This window comes from Lepidochelys olivacea (genome assembly GCF_965140295.1).
Source record: "Lepidochelys olivacea isolate rLepOli2 genome assembly, chromosome: 3".
Classification (NCBI taxonomy): Eukaryota; Metazoa; Chordata; order Testudines; family Cheloniidae; genus Lepidochelys; species Lepidochelys olivacea.
Genome location: NC_140413.1, coordinates 57,756,476 through 57,771,288, shown reverse-complemented (window position 1 = coordinate 57,771,288; position 14,813 = coordinate 57,756,476). Strand labels below are relative to the sequence as shown.

General features: G+C 42.4%; 1 protein-coding gene across 30 annotated transcripts in view; it reads right to left on the bottom strand.

Annotated features, from left to right (window-relative positions):
• Window positions 1–14,813, bottom strand: part of RIMS1 (regulating synaptic membrane exocytosis 1) — a 513,389-nt gene that overhangs the window by 15,109 nt on the left and 483,467 nt on the right. For all 30 annotated transcript variants that reach the window (XM_084623248.1, XM_084623228.1, XM_084623249.1 and 27 more), the window contains one exon: window positions 8,153–8,294. In XM_084623248.1, coding sequence (XP_084479374.1) covers window positions 8,153–8,294 — 142 coding nt within the window. The remainder of the gene's footprint in view (window positions 1–8,152; window positions 8,295–14,813) is intronic.

Sequence of the window (14,813 nt, the reverse complement as noted above, 5' to 3'; positions counted from 1 at the left end):
GGCTGAAATTTTCCATGCCAGGCATCTGCCCCACACTGATCTATGTCTATATCCAACCACCTTCAAAACAGTTAGACTATATCTGGAAAGCAACTAGATATGTTGCAGTTGCTTACCACACTAGCAAACTGGTCCATAATCATAGTGCTGTTGAGAGCTAGTTTTAATCCTATTGCCACTGGTTGACCAGATCGTTGTTATTTTGACCAGATCCTGATCTGATCCAGTGCCTAGCTCCACATATAATGATAATATAAAGTCTAGCAAATAAACCAAAACCAGCTATTGCACTGACGAACTATCTTTGGTACATTCCTGAGACACTACTTTCCACTACCATAACTTAAAAACACCTCTAACTGACAGAAGCTGGGACAGGACAACAGGGGATGGATCACTCGATAAATTGCCCTGTTCTGTTCATTCCCTCTGAAGTATCTGGCACTGGCCACTGTCAGAAGGCAGGATACTGGACTAGATGGACCATTGGTCTGACTCAATATGGCTGTTCTTATGTTCATATGATCTATATCAGCTGTCAATCTAAGTATTTATGACACAAACTGGGCTGGTATCTAGCAGTGTGGCACCTTTTGGAAGCTATTGTCTTATTCTCCAGGATCTCAACTTTCATTAAAAAAAAAAAAGTCCTCTCTAACTGTTACGGTTGTGAAGCAAAATTCTGTTCCCATTGTCAAGGTTAACCGATTCAGCAATGTCAGCTTGAGTTTGCAGACTTTCTGTAACAATAGTCAGGAGGGGTGAGAACAGCCCTCGTCATCTTAAAGTAAGGTTACTAAACTGTACAGTAACAGGAGCTCTGCGAATGTGTGAACCCTGCCTGTATTCCACTTGGGGTACACTTAAGAGTGGAAGATTTGTTGCTAGCACTATCCATTGGTTTGCACCCCTCCTCGTGCTCTGAGCTGAGGGCATAAGGAGCAGAGCGGACCGACTGCCATTCCAGTTACCTTTTTGTTGTGAATAGTCCTAGGATAAGGCTCCACGGCAGAGGAAAAGGAAGGCGGGTAGTGGAGTACACATAGTGACCACACATCTCAAAGACCTCCAGTTATTGTACAGGTAAGTAACCTTTCTTTCTTCTTCAAGTGATGGTCCCTATGTATATTGCACTTGAGGTGAATCACAAGCAGTATTCATTGAGGAGGAGGAGGGTGCAAGGAATCCTGGGGTACTTAGAGGATTGCTCTGCCAAAGGATGTCTGCAGTGGAAGCTTGTACCAGGGCATAATGTCTCATAAAGGTGTGTGTGCCAAAACTATTTAGTCAAAATTCATGTGTTATTAAAGGCTATGTCTTATGCTAAGGGGGTCTCTACTTCCCTCATGCTTTGTGCTGGAAATATATTAAAAATGGTGCATAAAGCTTTTATTCTTGGTATGTGTAGAATCATCAAGGACAAGACAGGGTTTTGCTGAGGTTTTCCTGAGTTTTGTTAAAGGAATGAATAATTATTATAATTGCTGCAAAACTCTTAAAACTAACTGGATACAGATATCCACTGTTTCAGGAGGGATAGTGCTTCCTGAGTGGTCCAGGACAGAGAGATGCTCCAGCACTTTGGAATTTTTCCCTCCCCGCCCCTGGCCACTGGATCTTTCCGAGGCTTGTGCTTGCAGAGTCCATCCTGAGTGCGTTCAGTGTCCAGAGACCTTCCCCGGTGTGGTGGCAGCAAGTCCATCCCTCCCTGGTGCTGCCTCCAGCAAGAACGGAAGGGAGGAGAGAGGAAGGGGCTGTGGAGGACAGAGCCAGATACAACTACAGCCAGCTGCAGCCACTGGCCCTGCCACACAGCTCCCTACGTTCCCGCTCCTCCACCATAACTCTCCACCCACCCCACTGCCACAGACTCCCAAATAACCCCATCCCACAGATCTCCACCCAAATCCCTGACATAGAACCCCAAATAACCCTCCTCCTACAGCCCCCGCTACACCCCCAACTGCCAAATAACTTTCCACCCAGCCCCTGCCCTGCTTAAACCCATCCAGCCCCCTTCTATTATAACCCCAACTAAATGCCCCCAAACCCCTCCCACTCCAAATAAACCCACAGTCCACATACCCCACAAAACTTCTTCCTGCCACAGCCCCCACTTATCCCTTCTCCCCACCACACCAACCCCTATCTCCACAAAAATATCACCCTGTCACAATTCTTCAAACCATCCCCAAACCACATCCCTCCCTGCAAACTCCCTCTGCTCTCCACAACCCCTTACTCCCTGCAGGGCCCTTCTGCTGCCCCCAACCTTCCACTCCATCTACCATACAGATCAGCCCAAATGCCCCCAACTCCTGGCTGCCCCAGTCCCAGTCTCCCTTCTTCAATTGCTCCAGGTCCCTGTGGCTCACCAGGAACATCCCCACAGGGCCTTCTCACTCCTTTAGCCCTGGCATCAGCATCCTATCTCACTTTGGACTATGACCTTTCCCCCCTTCCCCTCCTTGTCTTCTTGGACACCTGAGAAGGGAAGAGGAGGGCCAGACTGGTGGGAGGGTGCAGTGTACTGTATGGAGCACATCTATGGCCCTCCCCCACCAAACCCACACTTTAAATGGTGCTCCACAGTCCTTGTTGCCGTTTACCCATAACAAAGCAGGATACAGCCCAAAATCCTCTGTTCCCCTCTGACATGTTCTGCAAAGGAGACAAACAGTTGAGGAGATTTTCTGAAGGGCTCTGTCCCATGCAGGTAGAATGCCAAGGCTCGACAGATATGCAGAGAATGCAGTTTCTTGTCCTCTCTGGTGGCATGTGGCTTCGGATCGAATATAGATAAGTGAATGTCCTGGTTATAAAATTCCGAGATTACTTCAGTAATGAATTTGGGGTATAACCTCAGAAAAACGTTGTCCTTATGAAAGCCTGTATAAAATGGAGCTGGGATACAAGCCCGCAAATACACCTACTCTTCTGGCTGAGGTGATAGCAATCAGAAGGTTTACCTTCATAGATAGATGAGTGAAGGAACACGAGGCTAAGAGTTCTAAGTGTGCCTTTGTTAATGGCAATAGGACTAAGTTGAGATCCCATATTGGGATGGGTTTCAGGATTCACTTCAGAAACCATCCAACCATTGCCTTCAGCATCCTTTTAAATCAACAGCTGTAAACCAATTGCCTTGTTCAGTGAAGGGATTATGGAGGCCTGGGCAATCATTCTGAACCTCAGGCGGCAGATTAAGACATTCAGCTGTCTGAGATACTAGTTGGGCCTCCAGGCTCCTTTCCTCTGAGAGATGAGGAAATAGCTTGAAAAAACCCAACTCTTTCCTTGTGTTGAGGAGGCACTGGTTCTATAGCGCCCAAATGGAGCGGTAAGATCACTTCTTGTCTGAGCATCCTCCCATGAGAAGGGTTCCCAAAGAAGAACAGGGACTCTCTCTGGTGGTGACTATCTCCAGAACCCATCTATCTGACATTACAACATACCAAAGCCTGGGAAAAATGAACAAGGTGGCCATTGCAAGGGTCCCAGCCTCCACTGCCCAGCCCTGGCTCCACCCCACCTGGTGCATAAGAATAAATTGTATCTCACCCTGTGGTATTAAGAGAAGTGACACTGCTAAGTCACCAGCATCCATGCTGAAAGTTTATTATACATAATGGTCTTCAAATTTGCATCACTGGTTTAGTGTGGTGATCTAGCAGTTGGACAGCAGGGTTAGGTGTCCAAATACTATGGTGATGAATGCTTGCTAGCTGGTGGTGCGGGAGTCCCGAACAGGAAAATGTGGCAGGGGGACTGGTTTGCAGTTCTTGAAAGTCCCATCAGTAGGATTTCTTGGTGGGAGGCTATGGCTGAAAGGAGAGTTAAGGGGGGATATTATGCTTATTGTGGTGCATTTTCCGGCATTTCCTGGGCAGTTTGTAATCCCTTTGATGGTAGAATAGTTGAGGGGCTGGTCATTGTCAGTAGGGTGAAGACTTGAGATATTTCCTTCATAGACCTGGCTTATAGATACCTACCAAGCAAAGGGGTCGCTTTTGAGTCTTTGAGGGAATGTAATGACTCATCTGTCTTCTCACTGAATAGGTTATTTCCCTTAAAAGGCGGATCATCCTCCACTGACCATGGTGGATTAAACTTCTTTTGAAAATCCAGAGGTTTGAAGCCACAAAACCCATCTCATGACTATGGACGTTGCCATACAGAGGGAGGCTTTTATCTAGTGCATCCACGGAGGTGTGAAGGGCCAATCCAGCAAGCAATACTTTATCTTCATCAATAATTGCCTGGAACCAGAGTCTGTCTTCCAGATGGAGTTTGTTGGTGTATTCCGAGAACATTTTACAATTAATAAAAATAATATTTTGACCCTAAGACTTGGTAGTTCTCTATGTGCTACTGTAAGCTCATCAAAGTGAAGTTCTTTCGCCCAAGGAGGCCTAAAAGTTTGGCTTCCTTATCATAGGGTGTAGCTCTGGGATGGTAATGCTCACTCCTTGTGGTGATAGCTTGCTCCACTAGAGAATTAGGAGCGGAGTGTGAGAATAAGTATTCTGCTTCCTTAGATGGCACAAAGTATTCCTTCTACATTCCCCACAGAGTGGGAGCACAGGTGGCTGGAGCATACCAGACCATTTTGCCTGGTTCCCAGATGGCCTCATTGGACCAGCACTCTGGAGGATGTCCTGTAGCAGTTTATGATGGGTGGCCTGCATTTCCTCCGGGGGAGCTGAAGTGTATCTGCAATCCTCCTCCGGAGTTCTTAAACTGCCTGTAGCCATCAGGTGGTGATGGTGACGCTGGCATGACTGCGTCAACTGGGGACAGTGAAGATAACCCAGTGGGGGCAAGTGGTTCTGCCTGATCCGGTTGCTCCTCTTCCTCAGGTCATTCTTGAGGAGGCAGAGTTTCTTCCCGCATAGGGAAGCTTGTTTTGACTTCCAGTGAAACCTTATAGATTTGGGATGTCACAAATATGGATCCCAGTAAGCCAGCAAGAGGGATCATAGGAGAAATGGGGCCATCCCCACTAGTCCCAAGTTTTGTAGTCCCTCCTATGAGAAAGGGAAGGTGCCTGAGAACTCTTGGAACCTCTGTTGGGGCTGATCCTGCCTTTCGATGGGTGTGGTGAAGCTCTCCCAGTGATACCAGACTTGTTGGAGGAGAAGGAGGCAGCTTCTACTTTGATAGGTGGTGCCATTGGTACTACAGACCTTACTATGCCACAGCTGGTCAACAGTACTGGTGAGTGGCAAACTGATGGTGTGGGGGACCTCCTTGGTTAGGATGAGATCTGAAAGTATTGGTGACCTGCGTAGATCTCAACTCCCTCAGGGAAGTGAATCTAGCACCTGATATAAGAGAGCAGGCTTAGCTTCTTTTTCTTGATGGTGCCTGAGGTACTAGCTTACGGGTGATCTTTGGTACCAATGGCTCCTTCTCACTCTGCATCACTACTTATGATGCAGGAGGCATTTGCTGCCTTCTTTCCCTCTCTGGCACCAAGAGTGGTCCCGTTTCTTTGGCTGGGTCCAGTTTTAGGGTGCTCTTGGCTTTTGGTGTTGGAAAACTGGGACCACACTCCTTGTGAGTTCCTGACTCTTCTGTACCAGGGTGAAGAATCTCACCCAACTAAGAGGATGTCAGAGAGGAGGTGTTCTTTTTTGGATCAGGACTTGGATGGGAGTTTCTCACATTGCTTGTGAGAATGCTTGTTCTTAGCACCCTCATGTCTCTGTTTGGAAGATTCGTTAGCTCTGCTCTGCTCATCCCTGGAACTGAAGAACTCTATGTTCTCAGGGGCTAGGTTTGCCAACCCTTCAGGATTGTCCTGGAGTTTCCAGGAATTAAAGATTAATCTTTAATTAAAGATTATGTCATGTGATGAAACCTCCAGGAATACATCCAGCCAAAATTGGCAACCCAGCAGGGGCACTTCTCAGTGCCTCTGCCCAATGTATGGGGGAGATCTGATGGGCTAGGACTGGACTGTGGCCTCACAGTGCAGTCCATCAAGAATATTCTAAACCTGTGCTCATAGGCTTGATGGGTTTGGCTAGGAAAGGTCTGGCAGGTGGTGTATTTAGAGTGGATATAAGCATCCCTGAAGCAACAGCGGCATGTGTAATGATTATTGAGGACAGGGAATGCCCAGGCAAGGCCACAAGGCTATTTAATGCTGGGATCGTGGGCATAGTACCAGGAGGTGTTGGTGTGGGGACCCCAAGCCCTCAAACCTACTAACCTACATGATATCTAAAAACAAGTTTAAAAACTATTTACAACGAACTAAAAAGTTTTTAAGAACACTGGCTTATGCTGTGGATGCTGAAGAGGTTCCATCTCAGACCACAGGAAGTAGAAAGTAACTGTAGAGGTGGTCGGTCCTTATGGTTCGGAGCACAAGGAAGAGAGGGGAGTATGCATGGACCAATGGACATTGCTAGCAAAAATCTTCTGGTCTCAAGTTCCTGGAGTGCACATGCACCTCAAGTGGAAAACAGGTAGGGACCATAACTCGAAGAAGAATAGGTGTTAATTCAAATGCTAATAATATTTTAAATGTCAGCATTTTGTCGGTTTTCATCATACGATTCTTCCTCTACTTTCTTTCCTGCTTTGATGAACTCTACAATGGCTAGCCTGCTCTGAATGAAGTTGTGAGCCTCCCATCAAGAAGGCTCACAACTGGGCATCTGAGCCTGACTGAGGGGAAGATAAGCCTGAAGAACTCAGCAGTGGGTGAAATTCCATTTAGGAGCCCAGCAAAGTCCACAAATAGGCAAGATCATATTTTGAACATCTGTGAAATTTACTGAGAGTGGCATCTCACTCTAGTGTCTCAAATGGGCAGAGATGGGAAGAGTACCACTATTTGCCAATTTGGACCCTGTAGGTACTTATGAAGTACTGAATGAAACGGGTCCTGTGTGGAAAATAAGTGTGTCATCATGTAATTAAAGACTATCATAATGCATATGCACCGGGGTCCAAATTAAAGTTGCATGGACAGCCTTAATTTGAGCATTTTCTAATTGTTCAGTGCTTGATTTTGCAAACTTCATATTCTTTTAATGTAGCTTTTTTTGTATGCAGTATGAAAGTATGCTATGCTAGGTCTGTCTCTGCTCACCCCTCAGTACTAGACCTCATTGTCGGAGGATCGGGTTGTCTCTAGGACAGTGCTCTTTCAGCAGTTAACAATAAAAGTAGTCCCACTAAGATCTCTGAGGAGATTGGAATATGAATGTATGCTCTGTGCTAGGTCTGCCTCTGTTCTCTCTTCCTACATACTTATTAGCAATGACAACTGTGAAAGAAGAGAACTGTCTGAATACTCAAGCTCCTATGTTTGATTTTATCTGCAGTAAGACTTTATAGTTTTCAATAAGAGCTGTACTTGGACCAGCTCCAAACTAAACTTTCTTTATATTCAGAGTTACTGAACACAGTTTCATATAACAGGGAGTTTAATATACAACATCTGAAGTTTAATTCAGGATTGATTCAAGCAGAGACCCACTGCCAGTGTAAAGTAAAGGTGGCAAAATGTCTTGTTTCAAATAATATTTGTTATGAATTTAGCTTCTTTTTTGATTAGTAAACCAATCCTGATTTCTGTAACCATATTTGGTTATTTATAAATATTTACTGAATAATCTGAATCACAGAATTTTCAGACTCTGGGTTTTTTTCAGACTGTTCCCTTTGATTATTCACACTGTTATTTGTGTTGTGTGATTGGTCACCTAGAATCATAGAATATTAGGGTTGGAAGAGATCTCAGGAAGTCATCTAGTCCAATCCCCTAGTCAAAGCAGGACCAACACCAACTAAATCATCCCAGCTAAGGCTTTGTCAAGCTGGGCCTAAGGGACTTGTTATAATTTTTGCTGCCTAATTGAATGACTGGAAAAACTTTAAATAGAAGAATAGTCTTTAGAAAGCACTCTTCAAATGTGAATTTTCATGAATAATGCCTGAAAGTTCTGGGATATGCGAAGAATTACACAAGTGCAAGATTTTGTACAAATAGCAATTCCATTAATCATAGGGAACCAAATCTGGAACTTTCACAAATCAGGAGGTTTGTTTTTCACTAGTATTCAACCAACTTTCTTGTAACGATAAGAAAATTCAATGTATTTCTGCACTGCTACATATTTGTAATTCCACTTACTTCCCCTCAGAGCTGTAACTGTTTATGCTGCCATCAGTGGACTCCCGACTTGGCTGCCGAACCATACGATTCCTCATTTCTGCTGCCATCCCTGTTTCTGTGCTTCTCTGTATCGTGCTTTTTAGCTTCTTGTTGCCAGCCTCTGAAAGTAGAAAAATAAAAGGAAGCATTAGCATTGCATTCTAGCATCAGGTCTTTTCTTGCACATTTTTGTCTGATCACAATTTGCCCATTTCCATTCATAAACAAGACATCAGAAACAGATTATTCTATCAAATGTAAATAACCTCTCTTTTCTAGTACTTAGTTGGTGGTCTCTCTGAGATGGAATCCACTTGAAAGATAATGGAAACACTCTAGCCTTCTGGCTGCAACCCTGAGATCATCATATTACACAAAGATATTATGTACTTGTATATTTCCTTTATGAATTGCCCCACTCAAAGGAGCTTCCATCACAGGTTACTTAAAATGAAGTTTGAATTTCGCAACAAAGAATGGCTCTTTAGATTTAAACAAGTGGAGCCGCAAAATATGATGGTTTGAGTCTACCACAGCATCAGGTTTTGAAGGTGACAGTACAGTCACTGATGTTAAATGTATTCTGCTATAGTTATGACAAGTGCTGGAAACGAGGCTGGGTCAGAACGATTCCATAAATAATTACTTTTGACTTCACAAATCTTTCATCAGAAATGCCTCTAACAAATCTCTTGCTGCTCTAATAATTTTTTGTTGACTGCAGATTTGCAATGTTCTGTTAGTTCATGCGCCTTCTACTAGACCTCAAATTTCACTGGTAACATTATTCTCTTTCATGAAGTACTATGTTTGGCAAACGTTCATAAAACCGTATGAAGAATAATTTCTCTGTACTTCTCCCTCATATATGAATGCTCTTACTTTTGGTCAGCACCGTGGTTCAAAGCCAAAATGGGGGAACACACCTCATCACATCCATTTCTCAGTCTGTTTGTAATTTAGGGCAGTATATGGGGGGGGAGCACTTCCAAATGCACCTATTTTGGAAGTTGAACTGGAGTCAAAACAATTCATTTTCTCTGCTTCTTGTTTCTGGAACAGTTTATGTTTGAGGCAATGGCAAATGAGTATGGAGGGCCAAATCCTGGCCCTGTTTTATGTAACTGTAAGGAACATGGTCGTCCACACAGGCCTGACAACTCCTGAGGATGGTTAAATTTGCTACAGAGCATGGCTGGAGGACTCCAGCTACATAGTCAGGATCTGTAGCACTGGTAGGAAGTATGGAGAAATCATGCCATGGGCATATCTCTGCAGATCCTGGGATCATCTCTCCCTCTCCATGCAGGGACCACAGGAGTGATTACAGTAACCCCTCTGGAGGTATCACTGGGAGATAAAATATGGCCAAAAGGGGTCCCAAAACAAAACAGAAAGAATTGGTACATTGGTTTAGAGAAAGAAGGAGTCAATTAAAGGGCTGTGTCTTTCCCATTGATCATTACTAGAATGGGGAGTTTTTTGCTAGAATTTGGATTGGCCACTTGAGCCATTCGATACCTCGGGCTATCCATCAGCCGAGAAGAAATCAGCCATCCCCAATGATCACAACTACGGTGGGAGTTCTTTGCTCCATTTTGAAGCCAACAGCTGCAAGTTCCTGCCGTGGGCCTATGCAGGCCATTTAATATGCGTGGCTACGCATTAACTGAGAAAATGTTCCCTATTACCCATCAGTGTCTGTGTGAGGCAGAGCTACACACTCCATTCCTGGGTTGTGCATAGGTGGCTGTGGAAGCAATATGCAGGACTGTGTGTGTTCTCTTAGTCTACTGCCATGGAATTTACCCCTTGCTGCAGAATTATGCTCCAGAATCTCAATTTTTATTTTAAAATAAATGATGTTTCTAGGCATTATAGTTGTAAAAATGACACTGTGTTCATGTTTTCCACATTAACTGTTGGAATGAGTCTGCAGAGAGTCTGAAATCATAGCTCTAGGAGATACAAACTGCCCTGTGGACTCTACAGAATTCCACCATATGCTGTAGCCAAGAGCTTGATACTTTGTTTTCTCTCTCCCTGCACTGCTGGGATTGATCTACAGTTGCCCTGCTCTCCAGCTGTATCCACATGGGGAAGTTACATTACACAACATAGTCCCACCACTTTTCTACAGGGCTGGCCAGGCTGGGAAGCCAGAGACCAATTTGCAGCTGACCAATTTGCAGTTACAAAAGCAGGCTGGTGAACTGGGCTGCCCTGAGAACAGTGCAATAACTAAGGCCCTGGAAACTGGAAAGATGAGACACTGAAGTTTGGTACAAGCTCCTCCCACCCATGGCATAAACAGCAGAAAGAGATTATAATCTGGACTGCCAGGATTGAGGTTTAGGGAGTGGAGCCAAGGTGCCTGTAATGTACAGTGAAAAAAGAACATCCTTGACAATAATCATGGTTGAAAATATCCACTGATTATATTACAGTAATGAGTATTTTAGCTATGAGCCATTGCTCTGTTTGTTCAGGGATAGGCTTGGATGGGAACAAAGAGTATTTAATAGAATAGAATAAATTATCACCGCCATGGAATACAGGTGTTCTTGCCACTGAATGTAGTGATTTTTGCCACAGAATTTAAGGGTGTGCGCCATGGACTGTGATCCCATTGTGCTGTAGAATATGCCTAGCCCCAGCCATATATGACTCTGACAGGCTTGATTTCTTGCTGAGTTGTGAACATTGAACTGGCTAAAGAGTCACTTTTTCAGAACATTTTCTAGGTTACTATTCTTTGCATAACTGTTCTGGCTTCCTTCCTTTTCCCTCAGTCACCACACACCATTGTGTTTTACAATTAAATTCTAAAGATCCTGCAAAATTCGAAATATTCTGCAATATAATCAGAAATATACCATACAAGTAACCTAAAATAGTGTGGTAAGATACATAATGGCTTTTATGAGATACAGTGAACAGTCTTCACTCAAGATAAATAAGCTCAAGCACATACCTCACATATTTTCCAAGTCTTACACTAGCCAGTTATATGCATTATCCTTTATTTATTCCACTCATACTGCCAAAAAGGAGATATCAAGCTTTATTTTACTGGCACATTCTTTAAAAATTCCCAGCAAAGCCTAATTCTAACAAGATACTTTAAAGTGGGATTGCATAGCCTTTTGGTATTTTTGAAACTCCTTTGGAAATTTAAGTTGGTCTCTGGTATGAAGCATACTTGTGATCAAGCATCAGTTGCTTGATGAATAGCAGGATCTGGCCAATTAACAGGTGTGCTGTTGTTTTCTTTTTGTTGGTTTGCTTAAAGCTTTTATTTTCACCGCTGAGAAGAGTGTTCGAGGTCTGGCACCTATGCACATACACTTTTGAGAATGTATCTACGTGAATGGTACAGGCTTATTAAAATAGCTTAGAATGATACCTATGCAGTGACATAACTGAGAAGGTTTTCTTCTTTTGCCTGGAAATTTATTTCAGAAGCTATGGTGCCAGCTTCTGATTTTTATTATTATTTGACATGGATAATTAATTTCAGTTTCATGTTATAGGTATTTTCCTGTGTTGTGTGAATTAAATTACATCCATTGTGAAGAAGATAAACAAATTGGTTCACTCATAAATGACAGACATGTAAGGCCAAATTTTCAAAGGTGCTTCAAAATGGCTTCCAAGCTTATATATAAACTTTCATCAAAGGCTTTCCATCTGCAAAAACTCAGATTAGTGAGCACAAATTGCATCTACACACCTAGCATAACAACGATGAGTGAAGATCAAGTATAATAAATACTTTTTGCAGGTTTAATAACACATGCAGAAGGATCTCCAAGAGATCACAAAGCAGCCATCTACAGCTGCATAACACAGTTAGCTTGTGTAAACTATTAGCAATGCACCAGTTATTGTAATATAACTCCCTTACAATCCACCAACTAGTCCTACCAAGGAACTCAGATGGCTCTTGTATCCCATTTTACCTATCAAGACAATGTCCTTCCCAGTGATGTCTCTGTTGACTGAAGGGGAAACAATGTCTTTGGTTTTCTTACAGACAGGAAGCTTCAGACCAAAATGAAAGTTCACCATGTAGTAACTTCGTCTTCCCTACTTTATTTTAAGCTTGCACAAAACATCAAGAGAATTGATGCTTCCCCACCTTCCCTGCCTGCAAACCATCTTGAAATTTAAGAGCCAGGATCAAAAGGGCTGTTTGCTACTGGAACTGAAGCTAAGACATAAAGGTGCACAGTCAACTAAGCTGTCCACACCATCAGGATGTTCAACTAGAGATTCCCCAAGACCTCTCTGTGGACAACTAAGTTAATGAAGTCTAACATAAAGAAGTCAAATGAACACTTTAATAAAACTTAAAAGATGCGACATTGCTAAGTTTATGAATGAAGGGCAATAATGCAGAGGAGCACTGCATGGCTCAAGGACAATGATTCTTCATGCCAAAGATACTCATGGATGCAGAGAAGAAAACCTAAAAGGACCACAGCTCTAAGCCAGCTCTGACAGGATCTGCTGTGCCTGCAACCACATCAGTGGTTCACACACTGACTGCAAGACACTAGCTAGATTAAGCCAGGCGATACTTTTAAGCAGCATATCATGGGTCTTCATCAACCCAACAGCAACCACGCAGCACATTCAATGAAAACATGAGATTCCCCAAGTTTAAATCCCCCTAGTAAAGCTGCACAACCTTTTTGCTATTTCGCTTTATGAAGAAAAGTGTCTAAGCATAATATTTAGCATAAACCCCTCCACTGCTATCCTTAAAATATCCCTCTCCCAAAACCCAGGTGTCACCAGCAACTATGAACAAAGCAATAGTTGCAGTGGGTTCATTTTGACACACAACATGTATAAACTACACTGAATGTAGCATAACAAATTCACTGCCAATAAGATGGTAGCAAGAAACCATCTAGAAAGTGGGTCAAATCCATTTACTTGAGATTTCAATATAATTAGCATTGGATGATTTATTATTTCCAGGAATCTGAAAAACAACACCCCTCTTTCTGTTATACTGCATATTCAGATTCAGACATTCAGGTGGCAAGCCAATTTCATTTCCAACATAAAATTGCAATTTACTCACCATATAGTCATCTACTGGTATTTATTACTGGGATAGAAACAAAGGGGGGGATAGAAACAAAGGGATAAAATCCACTGAAAACAACAGGAGAAGAGTTGAAAGCAAAATGCTGCTTTCCAATTATATTAACTATTTTAATTTGGGGCAATAGGGTCACCTGCAGAGTAAGGCGGCACTAACCTAAGGGTATCAGAATCTGACCTTTTGTTTGCATTGTCAAAAATCACATTAACTATTTAATTAACTATTAATTATTACCCAGCAGCTCCCACTGACTTCTAGTTGATCGAAGTAGCACTTCAAGCTCTATGGATGAAAAGCCCTATACAAGAGTTACGTTTAAAAAAAAGTGAATGAGAGCTGCTGACTGGTCAGCACTAAATATGGACTTGGGAAGCCTAATTTTAGACTCACACTTTGGAAAATCTTGCCTCCCTATAAACAGATCATGTTAGTTGTGTTTTGTTGCAAAATTTCTAAACAATCATGACAGGTTTCAGAGTAACAGCCGTGTTAGTCTGTATTCGCAAAAAGAAAAGGAGTACTTGTGGCACCTTAGAGACTAACCAATTTATTTGAGCATAAGCTTTTGTGAGCTACAGCGATGAAGTGAGCTGTAGCTCACGAAAGCTTATGCTCAAATAAATTGGTTAGTCTCTAAGGTGCCACAAGTATTCCTTTTCTTTAAACAATCATGCAATCTCTTGTACATTATTTTGAAAGACCTGATTTTTCAATGCCAAGAAAAACACTTGAAAAGGGGAGTATTGGAAGACAGACACATCTATAAAAGACAACTATCAATATCTGTCTGGATGAGGAATTAATGATGACTTTTAAGATAGCAAACTCTGTGGTTTAATTATTTTTAAACCTCTTAGGTTTAAGTAAAATTAATTTAAGCAATAATTTTTCCTTAGTGAGCAGTAAGAAGCCAAGGAAGCTTCAACCTTGTTTAAATATCTTGTGCTGTTTCTGGGTAGAATAATCTCTGAGCTTCCTCTGTAGCTTTTAGGGAAAAAAAAAACACTTGCCCTGTATTAAATGAAACTAGCAACATTTTGTCAGCCAAAGAGAGACATCCCTGTGGTGAGGATGCATGGTAGTGAGTTTTTACTGCTGGAATAAAAAGGCAGTTTACAGTGATATGAAAATAACCGGGTATCGATTGCTTGGCCATTTTAAGTGCTCTGTAAAACTAAGATTAATAAGATGCAAACTGCTACCATATACAAATGCACATTTTTTCCAACTCCTAATGCCTATTTCAGTGATATTCAAATAGTACTAAATATTTACTTTCTTGGAGGAGTTAAAAATGTAATGAGACCACACTGTCTACAAATTATCTACTGTATACAATTTTAAAACCATTTTACAAACGCCTATTTTCTCTCACACTTTGGTGCCTCACAGGTTTTATGGGAAGGAGGTAATGAAATGGAGAGGGATGAGAAACTGATGGAAACTGTTCACTCTGCAGATGACATGTTTAGATTGAAGACTGGCTAGATACTGCTCTACAATCTTTTGCTAGACGATTCT